Source organism: Microcaecilia unicolor, chromosome 12 (genome assembly GCF_901765095.1).
Source record: "Microcaecilia unicolor chromosome 12, aMicUni1.1, whole genome shotgun sequence".
NCBI lineage: Eukaryota > Metazoa > Chordata > Amphibia > Gymnophiona > Siphonopidae > Microcaecilia > Microcaecilia unicolor.
Window position 1 is genome coordinate 105,161,416 of NC_044042.1, and position 27,550 is coordinate 105,188,965.

General features: G+C 44.5%; 1 protein-coding gene across 4 annotated transcripts in view; it reads right to left on the minus strand.

Moving 5' to 3' along the window:
• Window positions 1-941: 941 nt before the first annotated feature.
• The window catches only part of LOC115482191 (zinc finger protein 385C-like), a 138,709-nt gene continuing 112,100 nt past the window's right edge, over window positions 942-27,550 (minus strand). For all 4 annotated transcript variants that reach the window (XM_030221792.1, XM_030221793.1, XM_030221791.1 and 1 more), the window contains 4 exons: window positions 16,540-16,857; window positions 5,039-5,226; window positions 4,167-4,265; window positions 942-2,437 (listed from right to left, as the gene is read on the minus strand). In XM_030221792.1, coding sequence (XP_030077652.1) covers window positions 2,219-2,437; window positions 4,167-4,265; window positions 5,039-5,226; window positions 16,540-16,857 — 824 coding nt within the window. In that variant the 3' untranslated portion in view covers window positions 942-2,218. The remainder of the gene's footprint in view (window positions 2,438-4,166; window positions 4,266-5,038; window positions 5,227-16,539; window positions 16,858-27,550) is intronic.

Below are 27,550 nucleotides of genomic sequence, written 5' to 3' on the forward strand. Positions count from 1 at the left end.
CTAGTGAGTTGGCTATCAGAGCATTCACGCTCTCTGTGTCAGACGTCAGTGTTTTCAGGCTACAGTTTACTTCCTGCAAAATCAACGGGCTTTACTGGTCTTTTTCTGCCGTCATCTACTATGTATGTTACACACACTAAGGAAAGAAAGACACTCATACGAATCCACCAAATATTTTCTAGTGATGTTTTTTATGGTCTCTTGAGTCTGGTTAAGATAGAAGTTCATTGCAAAATAGGTATTTTTTCAGCCACTAGAATCTATGCTTATGTTACTCTCAGTGTTCTCCCTAGAAAATTTGCACATGAAAATTAATACAAAGAAAGGAAAATAAAAGAAGATACCAATTGAGAAAAAAATCCCATATATATGTACAGTAAATTTAGATTTTCTGAATCCATTTACAGGAGAGTTTTAAAGTAAAAGTTCCAGTCTTCTGAGGAATTAAGGGGGTCTTTTTCTAAGGTGCACTAGCGTTTTTAGCTGGCGCATCTCAGCGTTTAGTGCAGCTGATTTCTACCGCAAGCTAAAAATGCTAGTGCACCTTAGAAAAAAAAAAAACTTAAATGTGATCAAACCAATAATTAGAAAAAGCGATAACTGGGAAATATAAAAGGATTGAAGTTTTGTACCTTCAGTGTTGATTTTTTCCTTTTGCTTGCCATTTCACAGTGGGGTTGCCAGAGATACTATTTTGGGTGGGCCTGAGCCCAGAGTGGGTGGGCAAACAATTTCTGCCCCCTCTCCCCATGCTCTCTGCCTTTGCTACTAACGACCCCCAACAGATTATAAATACCTGGGCTGGTGGGGATCCCCAAGTCCCGCCATCTGCAATGGTCCTTCGGCGGCTAGAACAGCTCTCTATCGTACTTGATGCAGCTGGTGGCACTGTCCAAGCCCCCCCCCCCAAAGCGAAAATTGAACATGTGTGGCGGGGTGGGGGGAGGCCAGTGTAACAGCAGCACTCGGACAGTGTCATTGGCTGCAGCAATTAGGAGAGGGAGCTTTTCTGGCCGCCGGAGGACCTCTGCAGATGGTGGGGTTTGGGGATCCCCACCGATCATAACAAGAATGCCAGAATTTTGGGTGGGTGTCAGCTCAAAGCAACACAGAGCTGCCTAATTTAAACGTGGCATTTCAAACATTTCAAATAGTGTTTTAATAGAAATGCAAACCAAAATCTATTCCAGATGCTCCACAACTGAGTCTGTGCGATTTTATTTTTCATTCAGCTATTGCTCTGTGCCATTTGGCACCGGAACTATTGCTAAAAACAGAGACGAAGCAGGGGGAAGAAATGTGTCACTGGATACGCTGCAGCCCTGCTTCTGCAGATCCAGAAAACCTGTAGCATCTCGGGTTCTACTGCTTTTTCACAAGCAAAACAAGGAATAAAACGATGACCCTGGCCTTTATCTTGCAGTCTAAACCAGGGTCCTTTATCAGAAATTATAAATAGGTACAAGGAAATCCTACTCAGTTGAGCTTACAGTCTAAGAGGCTATCTGAAGCGACTGACTGACTTGCCCAAGGTCACAATCAGTGGCTGTGGCAAAAGCACAATTTGGATCCAAGTCTCTGTGCAAACACTAGGCCACGCAGTCTCTCCTGTAAGAGAAAGAATGGAGCCAAAAAGCCAGTCAGTCGATATCTAAAGGGGAATTGCTTTATCAATACCTACTGTCATAAGCAAATGAACCCTCACGAGGGCAGGTATTCAGCTGGAGGCGGTGAGAGTTTGTTTAGCCAGCACGGGTGTTATTTCTGGATAGTCAATGCTGAGCATCGAACATCCGGGTTTATGTGGCTGGCTATCTCTTAACTGCCTATGAGACACTGCGTAAACTTTTATGCACCCGATATGGCTGTTTAACTTTAAGTGCTGAATATCGGCATTTGACCATATAAGTGCCGACTCCATCCCCCGACCTCCAACACTTTGGCGGTCTGTGGTGATACTCAGCGGCAGGATCTGGTTCAGAATGGCTGAAAATCAGTGGATAGGCCTGCACAAGCGATTTAACCAGCCAGGAGCCATTTCCGGCCTGTTAAATAGCTTCGAATATCTACCCCAAGATTTTTCAAGGAACAACTATTGAAGGAGAGGTTAACCTGATTAATAGCAAGCAATGACATGTTTCCCTTTTCACAGAAACAGGAAATCCTGTAATGCATAATTTCATTATTAATGTTCATCGTGGATCGAGTCTTGAACACGTTAGTATGGTGTAAACACGATGGGCGACGCTCTCAGAGGTCCAGGTGAAGTTCTGAACAGTGCTGGTCCAAAAAGTGGAGCCTGGAGGAGGGTTGAGGCCGTGGCGGGCTGGAGGGTCAGAGGGCCTGGCATGGCACACACCGTGGCTGTGGGGAGAGGGCTTGGTAAGAATCTGGCTGCCAAGGGTCTGCTGAATTGCTTCTGAAAAACCAACTCGGTCTGCAGAAAACAAGAAAGCAATGAAGAAAAAAGTAAACACTGAGTGTTGCTTAGAATTTACCCTGGAAATAGCGTGCGCTCGGGGAAGGAATACCGCCGGCAGCCGCATTGGGCCGGCGGTAGTTCAGGAAGAGTGAGTGTTAAGCCCGCGTTGGGCTTACCGCAACTCTGTAAAAGGGCCCCTTAAATGGGGGATTTAGAAATATTTCTGGGAAACAGTTTTGCAATTTCAGTAAAGAAAAATGTAAAAATCCAGGGTAGATATTCAGAAGGGTTTAGCTGGGCAGGAGAGGCTGGCTAGTCTTGGATATTTACGGCACTTAACCTGGGAGTGCGCTGAATATCCCCGTAACCAGCAGATAGGTTAGGGCAGGATGGGGGGCAACTTAGCCAGTGAGATTCTGTTTGCTAATTGGATAAGGGAATCTTTTACTAAGCGGCAGTAAGCATAATGCGGGCTTACCGCTTGCTAATCCGGAACTACCGCCGGGCTACAGCAGCAGCCCAGCGGTGGTTCCCACCCCCAGCACGCACCATTTTCAACGCTACAAAAATATTTTATTTTTGTAGTGCCGGTGTTTACCTGGCAGTAATTGGGCAGTGCTACGCAGGAGTCCTTACTGTCACCTCAATGGGTGGCGGTGTTTCCCCCCTTGAAATGACTGCATGGCAAGTGGTTCACTAGCCACACAGCCATTTTTGAAAAAAAAAAAAAAAAAAGACAGCCCTTTACCCGCTGTGATAAAAGGGGGCCTCAGCACATGTCAAAACCACTTTTACTGCAGCTTAGTAAAAGGGGCCCTAAGTAACCTAAAATGTCTCTTTGCTGACTTTTCTAAAATGGTGCTGCACGTCTATTCAGTACTACTCTCTATATGCCACGGCCAAAATTTAATTTAATCCAGTCACTGTGCCGAGCCACAATTAAACCCAGAGATTTTACAATGTGCACAGTGGCGTACCAAGGGGGGGGGGGGCGGTCCGCCCCGGGTGCACGTTGCGCGCCGGTCAGCTTCTTTCGTTTCCATGATCCCTCTGCCCCAGAACAGGAAGTAACCTGTTCCGGGGCAGAGGGAGCATGGAAATGAAGGAAGCTGACCGGCGCGCGGCACCCCCCCAGCGGCGTGCACCTGGGGGGGGGGCGCTGCACCCGGGGGGCGGGGCGCATCGGCGATCTGCCCAGGGTGTCAGCTCCCCTAGGAACGCCACTAAATGTACATATTTCCATGCAGAAACACACAGTTCTGAAAAAGACCTGAATCAGGGCCACTGGTTAAAAATCAGTTTGTTTCAGTCCCTGTAAGTGGTTGTCCTGTGACTTTCAGAAAATACCTGCTCAGAGTCTGGTTTATACTTTATTAAAGTTTTACTGTACCGCTTAACGAGGGGACGCACAAGGCAGTTTATCAACTTGTCACAGTGAATTTTACAGACAGTAGAGGGCTCATTTTCAAAACTTTGTAAGTCTAAGTGCTTTGAAAATACATCTCCACACATGCACAATCATATATGTTGTCACCACTAGTGTGTCGCTATTGTGTCTCATTTTTCTATGCAACATTTCTTGGGGGACTGTAGGAGGAACTCATGAACTTGCAATTCTACCGTGCAGAATAAAGCCGAGTCAGCACTGGATTTGCTATATACTGTGTTTTCAGAAAACTTTGCAATTTTGGCAGACATTGATCTCAGGCCCCCTGTGTGTTTACCAGCTTTTCAGATTACTCACTGCTAAGCTTGCAGTCTGCCATAGCTTGGGTTGGAGGCTGTACTTTGGCTTTGGTGGGTTCCCAGCAACTCTTTCTCTATGTCTCTTGCTGTTCATGTGCTGCAAATACACACACACAAAGGTCAACAGTTACTGGAGAATGGAGAGTGGGTAAGTTAAGATAACAGTGAGTATTCTCATAGCAGTACAGCAGGGCTGCCAAGAGGGTGGGGGCAAGAGTCCCTGGGTCCAGACTCCAAGGAGGGCCCGGCACCAGCGAACAAAAAAGACACCGGCTACAGGTCCTTCTTCCTGTCATGTTCTGCCTATGCGGAAACAGGAAGTTACGTCACAGCAGCACTCTCAGCTTGGAGAAAAGACGGCTGAGGGGAGATATGATAGAGGTCTATAAAATAATGAGTGGAGTGGAACGGGTAGACTCTTTCCAAAAATACTAGGACTAGAGCGCATGCAATGAAGCTACAAGTTAGTAAATTTTAAACAAATCAGAGAAACTTTTTCTTCACTCAACGTGCCAGAGAATGTAGTAAAAGCGGTTAGCTTAGCGGGGTTTGAAAAAGGTTTGGATGGCTTCCTAAAGGAAAAGCCCATAGACCATTATTAAAATGGACTTGGGGAAAATCCACTGCTTATTTCTAGAATATGCAGCATAAAATGTATTGTACTGGTTTGGGATCTTGTCAGGTACTTGTAACCTGGGTTGGCCACTGTTGGAAACAGGATGCTGGGGCTTGATGGACCTTCGGTCTGTCCCAGTATGGCAATACTTATGTAGGTAGGATAAGGATTTTGTTGAAGGTGACTGAGTGATGGGTAGGGAATCTGCAGTCGATCCATTGACCAGTGCTCTATTCCATCCACAATACCCTCACCTGTTTCAGTTGTGTCTCTGAGTTGACACAGATTCCACACACGCTGCAGTGGAAGGCCTTGCTCCGGACATCACCACTGCTTTTCTTGGCTGCTCTCTTTGACCTGTGCCCCAACCTGGAGAGAAACTTGACTTTCCATCTTTTAGTCTGAGTGCTCTGTCCTCGCAGCATGGACTTGTGCTTGGCTCCTGTAAGGAAAGGATTAAACATTTTATTTATTGGGATTTATTATCTGCTTTTATGAAGAGATTCACCCAAGCCAGTGTATTTGACATAAAACGTACAATTTTGTTAACAACAGTTAAATGGCCAGATATAAAGATAAATACAATCAATGAGGTATACTTGGAAGTGGTGAACTGAATCCTAAAAACAGGACTAACATAAAACACTGTCAGAAATATAAACATTTAACAAATACAGAACCTCTAGGGTTGCATTTTCTGGGCCCAAGAGAGAGAGGCAGAGCTCCGGAGTCTCAACGCGTGGATGAGACGATGGTGCAGGGAGGAGGGTTTTAGATTTGTTAGGAACTGGGCAACATTCTGGGGAAGGGGGAGCCTATTCCGAAAGGATGGGCTCCATCTTAACCAGAGTGGGACCAGGCTGCTGGCATCGGCGTTTAAGAAGGAGATAGAGCAGCTTTTAAACTAGAAATGGGGGGAAGGCCGACAGTCGCTCAAAAGAGCATGGTTCGGGATAAGGTATCTTTCAAAGATATCACCAAAACAGGTAGATCAGTAGATCAGGTGTCCTTAAATAAAAATCAGACAAAAGATTGCAAATTAATACTGTCAAGTACTAAGCATCATGTAAATAGGAACAACAAACATACTTTGAAATGTCTATATGCGAATGTCAGGAGCCTAAGAAATAAGATGGGAGAGTTAGAATATATTGCCCTAAATGAAAAATTAGATATAATAGGCATCTCTGAGACCTGGTGGAAGGGGATAACCAGTGGGACACTGTCATACCGGGGTACAAATTATATCGTAGTGATAGGGTGGATCGAATTGGTGGAGGGGTAGCATTGTATATTAACGAGAGCCTTGAATCAAATAGATTGAAAATTCTGCAGGAAACAAAACACTTCTTGGAATCACTGTGGATTGAAATTCCATGTGTAAAGGGGAAAAGGATAATGATAGGAGTGTACTACCATCCGCCTGGCCAGGATGAACAGACGGATGCAGAAATGTTAAAGGAAATTAGGGACGCAAACAAACTGGGCAACACAATAATAATGGGTGATTTCAATTACCCCGATATTGACTGGGTAAATGTAACATCGGGACATGCTAGGGAGGTAAAATTCCTTAATGAAATCAAGGACAGCTTTATGGAGCAGCTGGTACAGGAACCGACGAAAGAAGGAAAAATTCTAGACGTAGTCTTTAGTGGAGCGCAAGATCTGGTGCGGGAGGTAATGGTGCTAGGTCCGCTTGATAACAGTGATCATAATATGATCGGATTTGATATTAGCTTTGAAGTAAGTACGTTAGCATTTAATTTTTAAAAAGGAGACTATGATAAAATGAGAAGAACGGTGAAAAGAAAACTTAGAGGAGCGACTGCGAGGGTCAAAAATTTACATCAGGCGTGGATGCTGTTCAAAAACACCATCCTGGAAGCCCAGGCCAAATATATTCTGCGTATTATAAAAGGAGGACGGAAGACCAAACGACAGCCGGCGTGGTTAAAAAGTGAGGTGAAGGAAGCTATTAGAGCTAAAAGAAAATCCTTCAGAAAATGGAAGAAGGAACCGACTGAAAATAATAAGAAACGGCATAAGGAATGTCAAGTCAAATGCAAAGCGCAGCTTTTGATCTGATAGATTATACTTTATTATTACAACGGCTAAAGGAAATTGGGATTTCAGGTACGATTTATGACTGGTTTGCCTCTTACCTTACAAATTGTTCTTTCAAAGTTATTCAAAATCAATCTACTTCAAATTCATACTTCAGTTTTTGTGGGGTACCACAAGGATCGGTTTTATCTCCTATGTTATTTAATTTATACGTTAGTCCACTTTCATTACTCATCCAGTCTTTAGGTATTAGTTTTTATTCATATGCGGATGACTTCCTTCTAATTCAGGAGTGGCCTAGTGGTTAGGGTGGTGGACTTTGGTCCTGGGGAACTGAGGAACTGAGTTGGATTCCCACTTCAGGCACAGGCAGCTCCTTGTGACTGTGGGCAAGTCACTTAACCCTCCATGTAAGCCGCACTGAGCCTGCCATGAGTGGGAAAGCGCAGGGTACAAATGTAACAAAAATAAAATAGATACTATTGGAGATTCTACATGGAATGTTCCTACTATTGGACATTCTACATGGAATGTTGCTATTCCACTAGCAACATTCCATGTAGAAGGCTGCGCAGGCTTCTGTTTCTGTGAGTCTGACGTCCTACACGTACATGCAGGACGTCAGACTCACAGAAGCAGAAGCCTGCGCGGCCACATTGGTGATCTGCAAGGGCCGACTTCTACATGGAATGTTGCTAGTGGAATAGCACCATTCCATGTAGAATCTCAAATAGTAGCAACAGTGGAGGAGTGGCCTAGTGGTTAGAGTGGTGGACTTTGGTCCTGGGGAACTGAGGAACTGAGTTGGATTCCCACTTCAGGCACAGGCAGCTCCTTGTGACTCTGGGCAAGTCACTTAACCCTCCATGTAAGCCGCACTGAGCCTGCCATGAGTGGGAAAGCGCAGGGTACAAATGTAACAAAAATAAAATAGATACTATCGGAGATTCTACATGGAATGTTCCTACTATTGGACATTCTACATGGAATGTTGCTATTCCACTAGCAACATTCCATGTAGAAGGCTGCGCAGGCTTCTGTTTCTGTGAGTCTGACGTCCTGCACGTACATGCAGGACGTCAGACTCACAGAAGCAGAAGCCTGCGCGGCCACATTGGTGATCTGCAAGGGCCGACTTCTACATGGAATGTTGCTAGTGGAATAGCAACATTCCATGTAGAATCTCAAATAGTAGCAACAGTGGAGGAGTGGCCTAGTGGTTAGAGTGGTGGACTTTGGTCCTGGGGAACTGAGGAACTGAGTTGGATTCCCACTTCAGGCACAGGCAGCTCCTTGTGACTCTGGGCAAGTCACTTAACCCTCCATGTAAGCCGCACTGAGCCTGCCATAAGTGGGAAAGCGCAGGGTACAAATGTAACAAAAATAAAATAGATACTATCGGAGATTCTACATGGAATGTTCCTACTATTGGACATTCTACATGGAATGTTGCTATTCCACTAGCAACATTCCATGTAGAAGGCTGCGCAGGCTTCTGTTTCTGTGAGTCTGACGTCCTGCACGTACATGCAGGACGTCAGACTCACAGAAGCAGAAGCCTGCGCGGCCACATTGGTGATCTGCAAGGGCCGACTTCTACATGGAATGTTGCTAGTGGAATAGCAACATTCCATGTAGAATCTCAAATAGTAGCAACAGTGGAGGAGTGGCCTAGTGGTTAGAGTGGTGGACTTTGGTCCTGGGGAACTGAGGAACTGAGTTGGATTCCCACTTCAGGCACAGGCAGCTCCTTGTGACTCTGGGCAAGTCACTTAACCCTCCATGTAAGCCGCACTGAGCCTGCCATGAGTGGGAAAGCGCAGGGTACAAATGTAACAAAAATAAAATAGATACTATCGGAGATTCTACATGGAATGTTCCTACTATTGGACATTCTACATGGAATGTTGCTATTCCACTAGCAACATTCCATGTAGAAGGCTGCGCAGGCTTCTGTTTCTGTGAGTCTGACGTCCTGCACGTACGTGCAGGACGTCAGACTCACAGAAGCAGAAGCCTGCGCGGCCACATTGGTGATCTGCAAGGGCCGACTTCTACATGGAATGTTGCTAGTGGAATAGCAACATTCCATGTAGAATCTCAAATAGTAGCAACAGTGGAGGAGTGGCCTAGTGGTTAGAGTGGTGGACTTTGGTCCTGGGGAACTGAGGAACTGAGTTGGATTCCCACTTCAGGCACAGGCAGCTCCTTGTGACTCTGGGCAAGTCACTTAACCCTCCATGTAAGCCGCACTGAGCCTGCCATGAGTGGGAAAGCGCGGGGTACAAATGTAACAAAAATAAAATAGATACTATTGGAGATTCTACATGGAATGTTCCTACTATTGGACATTCTACATGGAATGTTGCTATTCCACAAGCAACATTCTATGTAGAAGGCTGCGCAGGACGTCAGACTCACAGAAGCAGAAGCCTGCGCGGCCACATTGGTGATCTGCAAGGGCCGACTTCTACATGGAATGTTGCTAGTGGAATAGCAACATTCCATGTAGAATCTCAAATAGTAGCAACAGTGGAGGAGGAATGGCCTAGTGGTTAAGGTGGTGGACTTTGGTCCCAGGGAACCGAGGAACAGGGTTTGATTCCCACTTCAGGCACAGGCAGCTCCTTGTGACTCTGGGCAAGTCACTTAACCCTCCATTGCCCCATGTAAGCCGCATTGAGCCTGCCATGAGTGGGAAAGCGCGGGGTACAAATGTGACAAAAATAAAATAGATACTATTGGAGATTCTATATGGAATGTTGCTACTCTTTGAGATTCTACATGGAATGTTGCTACTATTGGAGATTCTGTTGCTACTATTGGAGATTCTACATGGAATGTTGCTACTATTGGAGATTCTACATGGAATGTTGCTATTCCACTAGCAACATTCCATGTAGAAGGCTGCGCAGGCTTCTGTTTCTGTGAGTCTGACGTCCTGCACGTACGTGCAGGACGTCAGACTCACAGAAGCAGAAGCCTGCGCGGCCACATTGGTGATCTGCAAGGGCCGACTTCTACATGGAATGTTGCTAGTGGAATAGCAACATTCCATGTAGAATCTCAAATAGTAGCAACAGTGGAGGAGGAATGGCCTAGTGGTTAAGGTGGTGGACTTTGGTCCCAGGGAACCGAGGAACAGGGTTTGATTCCCACTTCAGGCACAGGCAGCTCCTTGTGACTCTGGGCAAGTCACTTAACCCTCCATTGCCCCATGTAAGCCGCATTGAGCCTGCCATGAGTGGGAAAGCACGGGGTACAAATGTAACAACAATTATGTGAAGGCAATAAACATTGATCTAACACCGATTCAAACCTGCCTTGAGAAGGTGGCCGATTGGCTAACGAAGCATAAATTAGTACTAAATCCAGAAAAAACGATAACCTCATGGGTAACGGGTCCGGGATCTATTCCATCTCTAACACCTATTTTGTTTGGTAAACAAATACCTACGGTACAGTCATTTAGGTACCTTGGCATTATTATTGATTCTTCCCTATCCTTTTAATGAGCAAATATCCGATGTGATATAGAAATCTTTCTATCAACTACGTAAACTACACTCGATTAGAAACTCCATAGATAAATCCTCTTTGCGTACGCTAACTTACGCCTATATTTTATCACGTTTAGATTATTGTAATATGGTGTACTATATTTTGACTCGTAACCACTTGCCTCCACGTACCCTCCTCTCTTCCTTCCCGTTCACATGAATAGATTTGATTTGCTTACTTTATTTATTTTTTGTCTATTAGATTGTAAGCTCTTTGAGCAGGGACTGTCTTTCTTCTATGTTTGTGCAGCGCTGCGTACGCCTTGTAGCGCTATAGAAATGCTAAATAGTAGTAGTAGTAGTGTACACAGGTCTTTCAAAACTTAATCTAAAACGATTACAGATGATACAAAATACAGCAGTTCATATTATCTGTAGAGCTTCAAAACATGACAGGATCACTCCATTGTTATATCAATTGCACTGGCTTCCAATAGAAGCAAGGATAAAATCCAAAGTTCTGACACACAAATCTTTTTATTCATCTAGTCCATCATATCTGTCTAACCTTACTATCCCCTATACACCAACTCGGACACTTCGGTCATTGACAGATAATAGACTTGTAATTCCATCCCCATCTAAAGCTAGATGGGAATCAACGCGAACATCGGCATTTTTCTCCTTAGCTCCCTCACTTTGGAATTGTCTTCCTAAAGAACTTAGGCTTGAAGGTTCTTATACTCATTTTCGTAAAGCTCTAAAAACACATTTCTTTCGGGAGTCATTTGAAAAAAACGCTTAAAATAGAAATAAAGGGAAAAAAACTTTTAGCTTTTTTGATTTGTATCAATGTTTTTATGATTATAGCTTGTGAAATCTGCATGTGTTTTGAGGAGGGCAGGGGAGAGAGGAGAATTGCTGGGCATGGACAGGACAGTAAAATGACCAAATATTACTACTACTACTTAACATTTCTAAAGCGCTACTAGGGTTACGCAGTGCTGTACAATTTAACATGGAAGGACAGTCCCTACTCAAGGAGCTTACAATCTAAAAGACAGGTGTACAATCTAGAGACAAGTGTACAATCTAAAGACAATCTAAACAATCTAAAGACAAGTGTAGAGTCAAAAGACAAGTGTAGAGTCTGTCTGATAGGGCATACTATATTTCACGAAAGGTTAGGTGCTGAAAGCAGCCTTGAAGAGGTGAGTTTTAAGCAGAGATTTGAAGATGGGTAGGGAGGGGGCTTGGCGTAGGGGTTGAGGAAGATTGTTCCAGGCATAGGGTGAGGCAAGGCAGAATGAGCGGAGCCTGGAGTTGGCAGTGGTGGAGAAGGGTACTGAAAGGAGGGATTTGTCCTGTGAGCGGAGGTTACGGGCGGGAACATAGAGGGAGATGAGGGTAGAGAGGTAGTGAGGAGCCGCAGACCGGGTGCATTTGTAGGTAAGGAGGAGAATCTTGATTTGTATGCGGTATCTGATCGGAAGCCAATGAGGTAAACTTGGACATGACAAATTGAAACTTAGTAAAAGGACTAACATGAGACAGTATCATAAATATACACATTAAACTGCACTGAAGCTCTTTCAGTAATTCATCCTCCTGGAGTATAGGTTGTAGATCTCTTATGATTTTCCTCAGTTTTTCCAGCTCTGGGTTGTATGTCACTACAAAGGGGATTCTGTCCGTGGCCTTCTTTTCCTTGTACTGTAGCAGATTCTCCCTGGGTGTTTTGAGGGAGGAGGCAATATTCTTGGAGATTATTTTGGGGTTGTAGCCTTTCTGTTTGAAGGATGTAGTCAGGCTTTTAAGGTGTCTGTCTCTGTCCCCTGGGTCAGAGCAGATACGGTGGTATCTTGTGGCTTGGCTGTGAATAATGGATCTTTTTGTATGTGAAGGATGGAAGCTGGAGTTGTGGAGGTAGCTGCATTTGTCTGTGGGTTTCCTGTATATGGATGTTTGTATGTAGCCATTGCTGACTGAAACTGTGATGTCCAAAAAATTGACTTTTTCTGGGGAGTAGTCAATTTCGAATCTGTTTCAGAGGCGTAGCCACGGGCGGGCCTGGGCGGGCCCAGGCCCAGTCACTTTTGCTCCAGACCCGCCCGCCCTAACTAGCCCCAACCTAACAACATCGCTGCTTTTGGGTCTGGTCTGGGAGTGTTGCCTGCCTGAAATTGTTCTCCCCGCTGCTGCCTCGGACCCTGCAGCGTTCTTTTTTCCGCCCGTCACCGGCAGCGCTACGATTCACAGAGGCCGCTCCGCTCCCCCCTGCAGCGTCCATCTGGCCCTAAGAAAACAGGAAGTGCATCAGAGAGGGCTGGATGGACGCGGCAAGGGGGAGGGGAGGGGCTGAAAGAGGTGCTGCACAAGGGGAGGGAAGAGAGAGGATTAATGTTTTGAGGTGAGGGAGGAAGAGATGCTGCATGGGGTGTAGGTAAGAAAAAATAATTATTTGGGATGGGATGGGAAGAGAGGTGGGGTGGGAGGGAGAGTTGCTGCACATGGGGGTAAGGAGTGTGGGAGAAAGTTGGACATGGGTTGGGGGAGACAACTGTTGGAGGTGGGGTGGGAGGAAGAGCTGCTGCATGGGATGGAGAGAGGAACAGATGCTGCACAGGGGGGTAGAGGTGAGATAGGGAGAAATGGACATGAGGATGGAGGGGGAGGGAGAGATGCATGGGGAGAGAGAGGAAGAAATGCTGGATGTGGAGTGGGAGAGAGGGAGAGATGCAGAAGAGAGAGGGAGAGAGAGAGAGAGAGAGAGAAATGTTGGACCAAGGGCACAAGGAAGGGAAACAGTGAGAGTGATGTGGACAGAAGGAGAGAGGGAGGAGGAAAGAGAGGTTGAACATGGGGGTGGATGAGAGGGTGAAATGTGGGGTTTTTTTTTTGTTACATTTGTACCCCGTGCTTTCCCACTCATGGCAGGCTCAATGCAGCTTACATGGGGCAATGGAGGGTTAAGTGACTTGCCCAGAGTCACAAGGAGCTGCCTGTGCCTGAAGTGGGAATCGAACTCAGTTCCTCAAGATCAAAGTCCACCACCCTAACCACTAGGCCACTCCTCCACATGTGGGAGTAGGACAGGGGCAGAAAAAATGTGCCCATCCAATTTGGGCTCAGGCCCACCCAAAATTGGCTGCCTGGCTACGCCACTGATCTGACTGTAGGCTGGTATGTATTAAAAGAACTATAAAATTGTTTTAGAGTTTCTTCCCCCTCAGTCCAAATCATAAAAATGTCATGACTATACCGGTAGTATTTTAGGGGTGTGGTCTGAAATTCAGAAATGTCTCTTCCAGTTCAGCCATAAAGAGGTTGGCATATTGGAGTGCTGCCCTGGTGCCCTGCCCTGGTACCCATCGCAGTGCCCATGATTTGTAGGTAGATATCATTGTTAAAGCGGAAATAGTTGCGAGTTAGAATAAATTTGATTAATTTTGTAATAGTTCCTGGTGAGTATTGATGGTCCAGTGTGGATGTTTTTAGGAGCTTCTCACATGCAGCTATGCCATCCGCATGGGGAATGTTGCTGTGTAGTGATTCTACATCCATCGTGACCAGAAGGGTACCGGGTGCTAATTGCTTGATATTTTTCATTTTATTTAGAAAGTCTGTGGTGTCTTGTATGAAGCTGTTTATCTTGTGTACGAGAGGTATAAGTACTTAAGTACATAAGTGCGTAAGTATTGCCATACTGGGACAGACTGAAGGTCCATCAAGCCCAGCATCCTGTTTCCAACAGTGGCCAATCCAGGTCACAAGTACTTGGCAAGATCCCAAAACGGTACAATACTTTTTATGCTGCTTATCCTAGGAATAAGCAGTGGATTTTCCCCAAGCCCATTTTAATAATGGTCTATAAGCTTTTCCTTTAGGAAGCCATCCTAACCTTTTCCAAACCTCGCTAAGCTAACCACTTTTACTATATTCTCTGACAACAAATTCCAGAGTTTAATTACACGTTGAATGAAGTAATATTTTCTCCGATTCGTTTTGAATGTACTACTTTGTAGCTTCATTGCGTGCCCCCTAGTCCTAGAATTTTTGGAAAGAGTAAACAAGCGATTCATGTCTACCCATTCCACTCCACTCCACTCATTATTTTATAGACCTCTATCATATCTCCCCTCAGCCTTTCCTCATAGAGAAGTCGTCCCATCCTCTTTATCATTTTCGTCGCCCTTCTCTGTACCTTTTCTAATTCCACTATAAAATCTGAACAAACACAAATAAGAGAATGACTAATTAAAAATCAATTCAGAATAGTAAATTATTCATGCATATAAAAGTCTCAAATTTAGATAAATAAACAACAATTAATATACACTTACAAAAGTACATGTAACTTTATACACTTAGGGATCCTTTTACTAAGCTGCGGTAAAAGGTGGCGTGCACTGGGCCATTTTTTACTGCAGCTAGGATAAAAGCTTTTTTTTTTAAATGGGGGCAAGTAAATGGGTGTGCACTAAAATTAAAAGAAGCGTGTGGCTATGTACTGCTATGAATTTACAGTCTGCTTCACTGACACAGACTACTCAAACATTACCGTGGATTCTTTTGGATTTAGTCAAATAACTAAAAGAAAGCTATATACATACAACATCACTGGTCAGAATTTCAGACCCTTATCTCATCAGCTGGGAGGCCCGTTGCAGCGAAAGCCCAAAGTCTCCTTATGACCAGGAACAAGTAATTTCTGCATGATGCGTCCACCATATCTCTTCAGCAAGGCATACAATGAGAACTAATAGCCACAATAATCCACCCGACAATCCACTCAATTAAGATAACTCATCTATTATAGCTACCTAAATCATTCCTCTCCTTCTTCTTTCACCCTCATTTAACTTCTGCACAACATTAAATGTATATGTCACCTTGCAATGACAATGTTAACAAAACTATGTAAGCCACATTGAGCTTGCAAATAGGTGGGATAATGTGGGATACAAATGCAATAAATAAATAAATAAATGAGCCTCAAAGCTCTGCTGCAACAAGCCCCCCTTTTTATTAAGCTAAAGCTTATTTTCAGAGACAAGGGAAATTACAGAATGCTTGAGAATAGGTAAACAAGCCATACTGTGGGAATGTGGTCACATGTTTCCAAGTCCAGATGGCCAGTCTGAACTTCGAAAACAAGTGCCATCCTCCTCTTCAGATATCAAATTAATTAGAGCTGTGTCTTATCTTCTGCATTCCAACTTATTTTCACACAATCAAAGTTAATCAATCATTTTTAAACAGAACTACTTCTAATCAACAATACAGACCCCAAGTGCACTTGCTGGTCAAGGCAGATAGAGTTGAAAAGCAATCTCTAAAATCCTTTATTTACAGGCTATTTACTGCCTGAGCCCTTACCGCCACCCATTGACCTAGCGATAAGGGCTCATGTGCAACATGTGAGGTACTCATGCAGCACACACCAATATGGCTACACTGCCAATTACCGCCATGAACGCCCCCTGTGGTAGGAAATAGAAAAATATTTTCTACCAAAGGAAACAGCACGTGCCAACTTCAAAATTACCGCTGGGTGGTGGAGTCAATTAGGCAACTGTGGTAGTCTTACCACCACTTTGTAAAGGGGCCCTTTTACAAAGGTGCGCCAAAAAGTGGCTTGCGGTAGTGTGGGCGCGTGTACTGAATGCATGCTGGACTGCGTCTATAAAAAATGGGGTTTTGTTTGGGCTGGGAAATGGACATGTGGCAAAATTAAACCCAGCATGCATCTATTTACAGCCTGAGCCCTTTACGCCATCCATTGGCTTAGCGGTATGGGCTCACATGTTACCCGTGTGTTAACTGCTGATTACCGCTAGGAATGCCCCTGCAGGTTTTCGGCACACGCCAAACTCAGAATTACTGCCAGGTGCACATGCTAGCCGAGCGGTAATGCTGATTTGACGTGCAGTTAAGAACCTCTTCTGCCCGGTTAAACCCCTTTGAGTATTGATCCCACTGTGTCTTTCATTGCACAGAATGATCTAAAATGCCCTATAAATGGGATTTATACAAATTTCTGACAAATCTACCCCTGCATCACCATTTATTTACTCAACAACATTTTTCTAGCAGGAATAATTTAGCACCTCAAAACTTTGGTTGATTTAAGGATCATAGGAAACGATATAAAATGTACGTATGAAAAGATGAACTGAGGCGCTTACCAATATTGTGTGCTTGCAGCTGCGATGCAGAATTGACTGTCACTTTGCAGGTGGCGCAGTACAGGGGCTCTAGTTTTTTCTTATCCGCCTTTCCACTTTCTGTCCTAATGTCCAATTGGGCACCTGCCTCGGTCCCAAGTGTTTCGTCTGATGCTGGGCTGGTGTCATCTAAAGCTCCTGATGATTCTGAAAGTGGTGGGGAAGCAGAAGACAAGATGCCGTTGCTCATCTCGAGTGTAGACAACTCCTCCGAATTTGGTGTCAGGATGAAGGTATTATGATCAGCTTCTGCATCGGCTGAGAGGTTGTCCTGTAGTACTATGGTGGATCAAAGAACAAAAGAATATTTCCACATTTAGGCTCTTCAGATCTAGTTTACACCTAGAACATGAAAGCTGGACCTTTGTTCTGACTCTGCATGACATAAGTGAGTCCCCATTTAGAGTACTGTGTGCAGTTCTGGAGACCACACCTACGGAAAGATATAAACAGGATGGAGTCGGTCCAGAAGGCGGCTACAAAATTAATAAGCGGTCTTGAACACAAAAATAGGGACAGGCTTATGAACCTCAACATGTGTACGCTGGAAGAGAGGAGACATGATAGAGAAGTTTAAATATCTCAAGGGCATTAATGTACAGGAAGTGAACCTTTTTCAACTGAAGGAAAACTGTGGAACGAGGGGGCATATGATGAAGTTAAGAGGGAATAGGCTAAGGAGTAATCTAAGAAAGTATTATTTCACAGAAAGGGTGGTGAAAGCGTGCAATGGCCTCCCGGTGGAGGTTGTGGAGTCGAGGACTGTGTTAGAATTTAAGAAGGCATGGGATAAACACTTAGGAAAAGGAAGAGTTAGGGGTTTCAGAGGATAGGCCATTTCAGTGGCGTACCAAGGGGGGCGGTGGGGGCGGTCCACCCCGGGTGCATGCCGCTGGGGGGGTGCCCTGTGCCTGTCGGCTCTTCGTTTTCATGCTCCCTTTGCCCCGGAACAGGTTACTTCCTGTTCCGGGGCAGAGGGAGCATGAAAACGAAGAGCCGGCAGGCATGCACCCGGGAGGGTTATTTCGCCGGGGGATCGGGGGGGGGGGGGGGGGTATCACGCTGTTCCGGGGGGGGCGCTGCACCCGGGGGGGCGGGGCACATCGGCGATCCGCCCCGGGTGTCAGCCCCCCTAGGAACGCCACTGGGCCATTTGACCTTATCTGCTGTCATGTTTCTATGGTTGTAACCTCTTGTCTGAGACAGTGGTCAATCCTGGCAGATCCCGAAGGACAGATCCATTCCTTGGCAGCTTGCTTCCAGGAATGAGAAGTAGCTTCAAAAGTTTTCTTGGACATTATAGACTTTTCTTTTAGGAATCTGTCCGAAACGCCTTTTAAACCCAGCTAACCTGTCAATCGTTCCTGTCTCTTAACATTAGAGTCTCAATATTTGGTCCTTGAGAAATTCAGTAAGAAAAAACATTCTAATCTTCAAACAGGACTTGTATTGTGATTTCACGGGGAGGCCAATTTTCAGACTCACCTACCTCAGCAGGCCTATAACTAGATATTGAAAATTAACTTTAGCCAATCAAAATCTGCATGGGTCCAGGGCTAGTGTGGGTCAGGGATGGAGAAATTTAAGTCGTTAATTTTCAGCCCAACCCTCCTACGCAAACAGCACACCACAGACAGCTATAGACTCAAACTGCCTCGGTCAAAGACGCACACAGTGCCAGCACAGTTGTTCACATTCAGAGAGGTGGGAACAAATTTAAAGAGCCATGCTTCCCATGCTTTCACCATTTTGTTAAGATAAATGAAGTAGAGAGTTTGGTGGCTTTTTTTGTTTTAGAATGTCAAAGAGCCCACCAGGACTCAGCTTTAACTAAGAATAGTCTCCATGGAATGGAAAACACACCCACCTGCAAGAAGGTGAAAGGTGAAGTGAAAGAGGCTATTAGATCCAAAAGAGCATCCTTCAAAGAATGGAAAAAGGATCCAAATGAAGAAAATAAGAAGCAATATAAACAGTGTCAAGCTAGATGCAAAGCACTGATAAAGAAGGCTAAAAGAAGATATGAAGAAAAACTTGCCATGGAGACAAAAACCTTTTTCATGTACATCAGAAGCAAAAAGCCTGTGAGGGAATCTGTGGGACCTTAAATCATGAAGGAGCAAAAGGAGCACTCAGGAAGGAGAAGGCCATAGCAGAGAGATTGAATGAATTCTTTGCTTTGGTCTTTATGGAAGATTTGGCTGGGATACCAGTGTCGGAAATGATAATCCAAGCGGACGAGTCGGAGAAACTTACTGACTTCACGGTAAACCTGGACGACGTAATGGGGCAGTTCAGCAAACTGAAGAGTAGCAAATCTCCTGGACCAGATGGTATTCATCCTAGAGTACTGATAGAACTGAAAAATGAGCTTGCGAAGCTACTGCTAGTGATATGCAATTTATCCTTAAAATTGAGCGTGGTACCGGAAGATTGGAGGTTAGCCAATGCAACGCCCATTTTAAAAAAAGGTTCCAGGGGAGATCCGGAAAATTATAGACCGGTGAGTCTGACGTCGGTGCTGGGGAAAATGGTAGAGGCTATTATTAAAACAAAATTACAGAGCATATCTGAGGACATGGATTACTGAGACCGAGTCAGCAAGGCTATTGTGTGGGGAAATCTTGCCTGACCAATTTACTTCAATTCTTTGAAGGAGTAAACAAACATGTGGACAAAGGGGAGCCGGTTGATATTGTGTATCTGGATTTTCAAAAGGCGTTTGACAAGGTACCTCATGAAAGGTTACAGAGGAAATTGGAGGGTCATGGGATAGGAGGAAATGTCCATTGTGGATTAAAAACTGGTTGAAGGATAGGAAACAGAGAGTGGGGTTAAATGGGCAGTATTCACAATGGAGAAGGGTAGTTAGTGGGGTTCCTCAGGGGTCTGTGCTAGGACCTCTGCTTTTTAATATATTTATATTTAGAGATGGGAGTAACTAGCGAGGTAATTAACTTTGCTGATGACTCAAAGTTATTCAAAGTCGCTAACTCACGAGAGGATTGTGAAAAATTACAGAAGGACCTTACGAGACTGGGAGACTGGGCGGCTAAATGGCAGATGACGTTTAATGTGAGCAAGTGCAAGGTGATGCATGTGGGAAAAAAGAACCCGAATTATAGCTACGTCATGCAAGGTTCCACGTTAGGAGTTACGGACCAAGAAAGGGATCTGGGTGTCGTCGTCGATAATACACTGAAACCTTCTGCTCAGTGTGCTGCTGCGGCTCGGAAAGCGAATGGCATACATTACTAAGGCTAGGGGAGTGGCCATGGGGTTATGGGGGGAAGGCCAATGTACTAAATGTAAGCAGGGATGGGGGAGTCTCACACATTCCTTTTTAGAATGCCCGTCTCTCTCTGTGTGGAACCGGGCATTTCAGGTAATCAGAGAAGTCACAAAAAGGCAGATTGAATGGGATTATGCATCCTTATTATTGGGGGATCAAACTATACTCATAGCCCAGGGCCTTTCTAAATCATGCAGGAAATTCATATATACCTCTCTCCTATTGATAAAGAAAATGATATTACAATTCTGGACCTCCACGGAGAGTGCTCCGGTGGAGGTGTGGTATGCTAAGATGAGAGCATTTGGGGAGAATGAGTGCCACATTTACTCTAACGCATCAAAGCTTGCTACTATACAATATCATAGCATGTGGACGGAATGTTTAAGAGTGTTATCTTTACAAGAGGATGTAGAGGAGGGGGAGGGTGGGAAGGGGTGAATGGGGTATGACTGTTGGGCAATGGAATGGGATAGGATGGTGAGAATGGAGGATGACTCTGGGGGATCAGGATAGGAAGAGGGGGGAAAATGGAAAATACAGTGTGTGGTGTGGGCCATGCGGGTAAACATTGTTTAATTGATATGGAAGGTTCAGCTTGCGATTTCTGTGTTTTTAAGTATAATTGCAATTTGTAAGTTTAAAGTGCCTGCGAGCACACATTGATGCACTGTGTTTATAAAAAAAAAAAAAAGAATGTTGGGTATTATTAGGAAAGGTATGGAAAACAAGTGTGAGGATGTTATAATGCTGTTATATCGCTCCATGGTGCGACCGCACCTTGAGTATTGTGTTAAATTCTGGTCGCCGCATCTCAAGAAAGATATGGAGGCATATTTTCAAAGCACTTTGGGAGGCTAAGTTCCATAGGTTTCTATGGAACTTTGGGAGGCTAAGTACTTTGAAAATGAGCCCCATAGTGGAATTGGAAAAGGTGCAGCGAAGGGCGACTAAAATGATAACGGGGATGGGACGACTTCCCTATGAAGAAAGACTAAGGAGGCTAGGGCTTTTCAGCTTGGAGAAGAGACGGCTGAGGGGAGAAATGATAGAGGTATATAAAATAATGAGTGGAGTGGAACAGGTGGATGTGAAGCGTCTGTTCACGCTTTCCAAAAATACTAGGACTAGGGGGCATGCGATGAAACTACAGTGTAGTACATTTAAAACAAATCGGAGAAAATGTTTCTTCACCCAATGCGTAATTAAACTCTGGAATTTGTTGCTGGAGAACGTGGTGAAGGCGGTTAGCTTGGCAGAGTTTAAAAAGGGGTTAGATGGTTTCCTAAAGGACAAGTCCATAAATCGCTATTAAATGGACTTGGGAAAAATCCACAATTCCAGGAATAACATGTATAGAATGTTTGTACATTTGGGAAGCTTGCCAGGTGCCCTTGGCCTGAATTGGCAGCTCGATGGACCCTTGGTCTTTTCCCAGTGTGGCATTACTAATGTACTTATGTAAGATGTAAGAGATCTACTTGTACTGGAAATTGTTTTCAAGAGGGTCGATGTGGAGGAACTGAAAAATCTCAGTGAACCTGGAAGACATACTGAATGAAGTTGACAAGTTAAAGAGTGATAAATAAATAAATCACCTTGACTGAATGGCATACACCCCAAGGTAATGAAAGAACTCAAACATGTAATTGCTGATCTGTAGCTAGCGATCTGTAATCTGTCGTTAAAATTGTCTGTAGTACCTGAAAATTGGAGGGTTTGTTTGTTACATTTGTACCCCATGATTTCCCACTCATGGCAGGCTCAATGTGGCTTACATGGGGCAATGAAAGGTTAAGTGACTTGCCCAGAGTCACAAGGAGCTGGCCTGTGCCTGAAGTGGGAATCGAACGCAGTTCCTCAGTTCCCCAGGACCAAAGTCCACCACCCTAACCACTAGGCCACTCCTCCACTGTTGCTACTATTTGAGATTCTACATGGAATGTTGCTATTCCACTAGCAACATTCCATGTAGAAGTCAGCCCTTGCAGATCACCAATGTGGCCACGCAGGCTTCTGCTTCTGTGAGTCTGACGTTCTGCACGTATGTGCAGGACGTCAGACTCACAGAAACAGAAGCCTGCGCAGCCTTCTACATGGAATAATGCTATTGGAATAGCAACATTCCATGTAGAATCTCCAATAGCAGCAACATTCCATGTAGAATCTCCAATAGTAGCAACAGAATCTGAATAGTAGCAACATTCCATGTAGAATCTCCAATAGTAGCAACATTCCATGTAGAATCTCCAATAGCAGCAACGTTCCATGTAGAATCTCCAATAGTAGCAACAGAATCTGAATAGTAGCAACATTCCATGTAGAATCTCCAATAGTAGCAACATTCCATGTAGAATCTCCAATAGTATCTATCTTATTTTTGTTACATTTGTACCCTGCACTTTCCCACTCATGGCAGGCTCAATGTGGCTTACATGGGGCAATGGAGGGTTAAGTGACTTGCCCAGAGTCACAAGGAGCTGCCTGTGCCTGAAGTAGGAATCAAACTCAGTTCCTCAGTTCCCCAGGACCAAAGTCCACCACCCTAACCACTAGGCCACTCCTTCATTGCAATTTAACGCCACTTTTTACAAAGGTTTCCAGGGGTGATCTGGCAAATTACAGATCGGTAAGCCTGACTTCAGTGCCGGGGAAAACAGTGGAAACTTTTATAAAGAATACAATTACAGAACACATAGATAAACATGGTTTTATGGGACAGAATCAGCATGGGTTCAGTCAAGGGAAGTCTTGCCTCACCAGTTTTGCTTCATTTCTTTGAAAGCGTGAGTAAACATGTGGATAAAGGTGAGCCGGAAGTGCTGTAAATCCTGGCGTGCAAGTTGGGTGTACGTCCCCAAAATTTATGAACACCCATAACTTTTTGGAACACCCCAACCCACCATGGCCAGGCCCCTTTAAAGCGCAGTTCTCTATAGAATCTCATATAGCCAGTGTGTGCATACCGCAAATTAGTGCTAATTAGCACCAATAATTGACCATTACCAGTCTTTTATTGAGTGTTAATGGCTCATTTGGGTGGCCTTTGTAGAATCTGGGGATCAGTGGCCATATTCAGTCTTTTTTGCTGACTTGCTATCAGATTAGTTTTAATATGGCCACTAACCAGATAACCTCATGTACCATTACAGCAGCCCCTTCACTGCAGCCCAAATCCGAAACACTACTGAAATACCCTCTAAAAGGAGGGTTTAATGAGAAACTGGGGAGAGGAGATCTTGGGTCACAGTGAATTTTACAGGCAGATTTCTCTCTGTCTGTAGGGTTTCTGACTGTCATTTTGCCTTGGCAACAGCACTACAGAGTGTGCAGCTGGGTTGCCACATTTAAATAATTTTTCTGACCCAAACCAGCCTCTAAACCCGCCCAAAAACCGCACACCCTGCCCCCGCCGTCACCAACCCCGCCCCCACCGTCATCAGCTCCACCCCGACGTTAACAGCTCCGCCCCCGACGTTAACAGCTCCACCCCGACAACAGCTCCGCCCCTGATGTCAACAGCTCCACCCCCGATGTCAACAGCTCCACCCCCGTCATCAACCACGCCCCCCCACGGGGCGAAAAACCGCAGCCGGCGAGGAAAAAACCCGCCCATCGGAAAAGAAAGCCGCCCAAAAAAACGTGACCTGCAGCGGGCAAAAATTTCCCGCAGCGGGTCGCGGGAAAACCGCCCATCTGGCATCTTTGGTGTGCAGGAGAGATGTATCAGTTTCATAAATGTTACATCACTGAGCTAAAGAGGGGAGGAGGGCAGCACCTCATATTAATTATTAATAACATAACAACATAGGAATAGCCATACTGGGTCAGACCAATGGTCCTTCTATCCCAGTATCCTGCTTCCAGCAGTGGCCAATCCAGGTCACAAGTACCTGGCAGAAACATTCCTGAATCCCAATTAGTAGCAACATTCCATGTAGAATCCCAAATAACAGCAACATTCCAGAATCCCAAACAATAACAAGATTCCATGCCATCAATCCCAGGGCAAGGAGTGGCTTCCCTCATGTCTGTCTCAATAGCAGACTAAGGACTTTTCCTCCAGGAACTTGCCCAAACCTTTTTTAAAACCAGATACGCTAACCCTCTTACTACATCCTCTGGCAACAAGTTCCAGAGCTTAACTATTCTTTGACTGAAAAAATATTTCCTCCTATTTGTTTTAAAAGTATTTCCATGTAATTTCATTGAGTGTCCCCTGGCCTTTGTACTTTTTAAAAGGATGAAAAATCGATTCACTTTGATCTGTTCTACACCAGTCAGGATATTATAGACCTCAATCATATCTCCCTGAAGGAAAAACAAGCAGACAAAATGTGGCACACTTACATATTTAGGGAAATATTATCCATTAAAAGTGATAAAGTGATGTGTTCAGTTTTGGAAGCCGTATCTTGCTAAGGATGTAAAAAGAATTGAAGTGGTGCAAAGAAAAGCTACAAGAATGGTATGGGATTTGCGTTACAAGATGTATGAGGAGAGACTTGCTGAACTAAACATGTATACCCTGGAGGAAAGGAGAAACAGGGGTGATGTGATACAGACATTCAAATATTTGAAAGGTATTAATCCGCAAATGAACCTTTTCCTGAGATGGGAAGGAGGTAGAACTAGAGGGCATGAAATGAGATTGAAGGGGGGCAGACTCAAGAAAAATGTCAGGAAGTATTTTTTCACAGAGAGAGTGGTGGATGCTTGGAATGCCCTCCCGCGGGAGGTGGTGGAGATGAAAACGGTAACGGAATTAAAAAATGCGTGGGATAAACATAAAGTAATCCTATTCAGAAGGAAGGGATCCTTAGAAGCTTAGCGGAGATTGAGTGGCAGAGCCGGAGGGGGGAGGTGGGGCTCTTGGTTGGGAGGCGGGGCTAGTGATGGGCAGACTTCTACGGTCTGTGCCCTGAAAATGACAGATACAAATCAAGGTCAGCTATACACATAAAGTAGCACATATGAGTTTATCTTGTTGGGCAGACTGGATGGACCGTACAGGTCTTTCTCTGCCGTCATCTACTATGTTACTATGATACAAATGACACACCCACAGGGGAAGAATATTTGAATTAAGTAATCAGAGAATCTCTTCCCCAGGAATCTAATTGGCAAGTAAGATTTAATGCTAAGAAATGCAGGGTCATGAACTTGGGGTACAAGAGTCCAAGGGAACGGTACAGTATAGGGGGGTGAAGTGCTTCTGTGTACGAAAGAAGAGTGGTACTTGGGGGTGATTGTGTCTGATGATGTCAAGTGGCCAAACAGGTAGAAAAGGCGATGGTCAAAACTAGAAGGATGTTTGAGTGCATAGGGAGAGGGATGGCCAGCAGAAAAGTCTCTGGTAAGGCCCCATTTAGAATACTGTGTGCAATTCTGGAGACCACACCTATGGAAAGATATAAACAGGATAGAGTCAGTCCAGAGGGCAGCTACAAAATTGGTCATTGGTCTCTGTCATAAAACATATAGGGACAGACTTCAGACTCTCAATATGTATACACTGGAAGAAATGCAGGAGAGAGGGGATATGAGCGAGATATTTAAATACCTCAGTGGCGTTAATGTACAGGAGGTGAGCCTTTTTGAAATGAAGGAAAACTCTGGAATGAGAGGGCATAGGATGAAGATAAAATGTTATAGGCTCAGGAGTAATCTAAGGAAATACGTTTTAATGGAAAACGGTGGATGCATGGAGTAGCTTCCCGGTGGAGGTGGTGGAGACGAGGACTGTGTCTGAATTTAAGAAAGTGTGGGAAAGGCATGTGGGATGTCTATGTAAATTAAATCTTGTCTTTAGCATCTGGCTTGTTTCTCCAATATAGCACCCTTCGTCACATGTTTTACACTGAATGATGTATACCACATTGGAAGATGAGCATGTAAAGGATTCCTTTATGTTGAATATTTTTCCTTTGTGAATGACTGTGGGGTCCCGTGAAATGTGAATGACTATGGGGTCCCCACCAGTGCTGGCTTTCCGACAGCCACCCAACTTAAAACATAAGCTAATTAGAAGTAAGCTCCCAACACAGACTCAAAAAGAAGAGAATGGCACACATCCTTGCAACATATCCAGCTGCAAACTATGCGAAAATATTTCACAGGACCCCACGGTCATTCACAAAGGAAAGATATTCAACATAAAGGAATCCTTTACATGCTCATCTTCCATCACTCAGTGTAAAAAATGTGACGAAGAGTGCTATATTGGAGAAACAAGCCAGATGCTAAAGACAAGATTTAATTCACATAGACATCATATGAAAAATGCCAGTGCCAGCCAGGTTGTCACGCCTGTGGGGCAGCACTTTACAAAACCAGAACACTGTACCAGTGATTTCATAGTAAGAATCCTGAAAGGTAACTTTAAAACAATACAGGAATGTAAGACCTTTGAAGTCAGAATGATTAAATATTTTGACACCCACCAGACAGGACTTAAAGATCTGGGTTTTCTAGCCCATTATAAACCATGGAAATGTACTGCTTTGTTTGTCACCATCCTGTCTCCATGCATATCTCCCTGTCTCTCACCTATTCACCCCCATCCTATTAGACTGCCACTGAAATGCTTTGATGTTTCACTTATATATACTGTCATCTACCAACATTTGCGTATTTCCGATCTGATGAAGAAGGGCAACCTTCGAAAGCTAAGCAAGAAATTTATTAAGTTATGTCCAATAAAAAAGTTATCATCTTATTTTCTTTTCCATGTTTTATTTTGTTTTATTTCTATTGATTACCTTTAAAAGTGGACTAACACGGCTACCACACCTCTCTACTCAAGTGGGAAAGGGGAAATAGAGAGATAGAATGAAGGTATGTGTATGAGAGAGTCAGGGGAAGGAGGAGTGGAAGAGAGAAAAATGACGAGCAGTCGTCCCCCCCCTCTCACCACTCTGTACCAAATATCTAGGTGACCCACAACTCTAGTGTTCAATGTCCCTGGAAAGGTATTTAAACTAAAGGGGGAAGGAAGAGTGGCAGGTGGAAGACTGTTATTCTGGAAATCATAGAAACACAGAAAAATGAAGACAGATGAAGACCGTACGGACTATCCAATCTGCCCATCTACAATCCTTTCCTCTCCCTTAGACATCCTGTGTACTTGCCCCATCCTTGGCCACCTTTAAATCTAGACTGAAAACCCACCTCTTTAACATTGCTTTTGACTCGTAACCACTTGTAACCACTCGCCTCCACCTACCCTCCTCTCTTCCTTCCCGTTCACATTAATTGATTTGATTTGCTTACTTTATTTATTTTTTGTCTATTAGATTGTAAGCTCTTTGAGCAGGGACTGTCTTTCTTCTATGTTTGTACAGCGCTGCGTATGCCTTGTAGCGCTATAGAAATGCTAAATAGTAGTAGTAGTAGTACTTGTTGTCCCAAGCTTTCTTACATTCAGATCCAGTCTTCATCTCCATGACCATCACCACATTCATTTCCAACGCCTTCATACATAATGAGCTGTTTTCAACCCCCCCCCCCCTCAAACCGATTTTCAGCCGGCAGTGGGCAGAGAGGTTAAAGTCCGCTGCCAGTGCGGATCCCGGATATTCAATGCCAGGCCATTTCCAGCGACCAGCTTTGAATATCCGGGCTCACTTCTAGTCGCCAGTGGATGACCGGTGAAGCGCTAACCAGGCATCAGCTATTTAT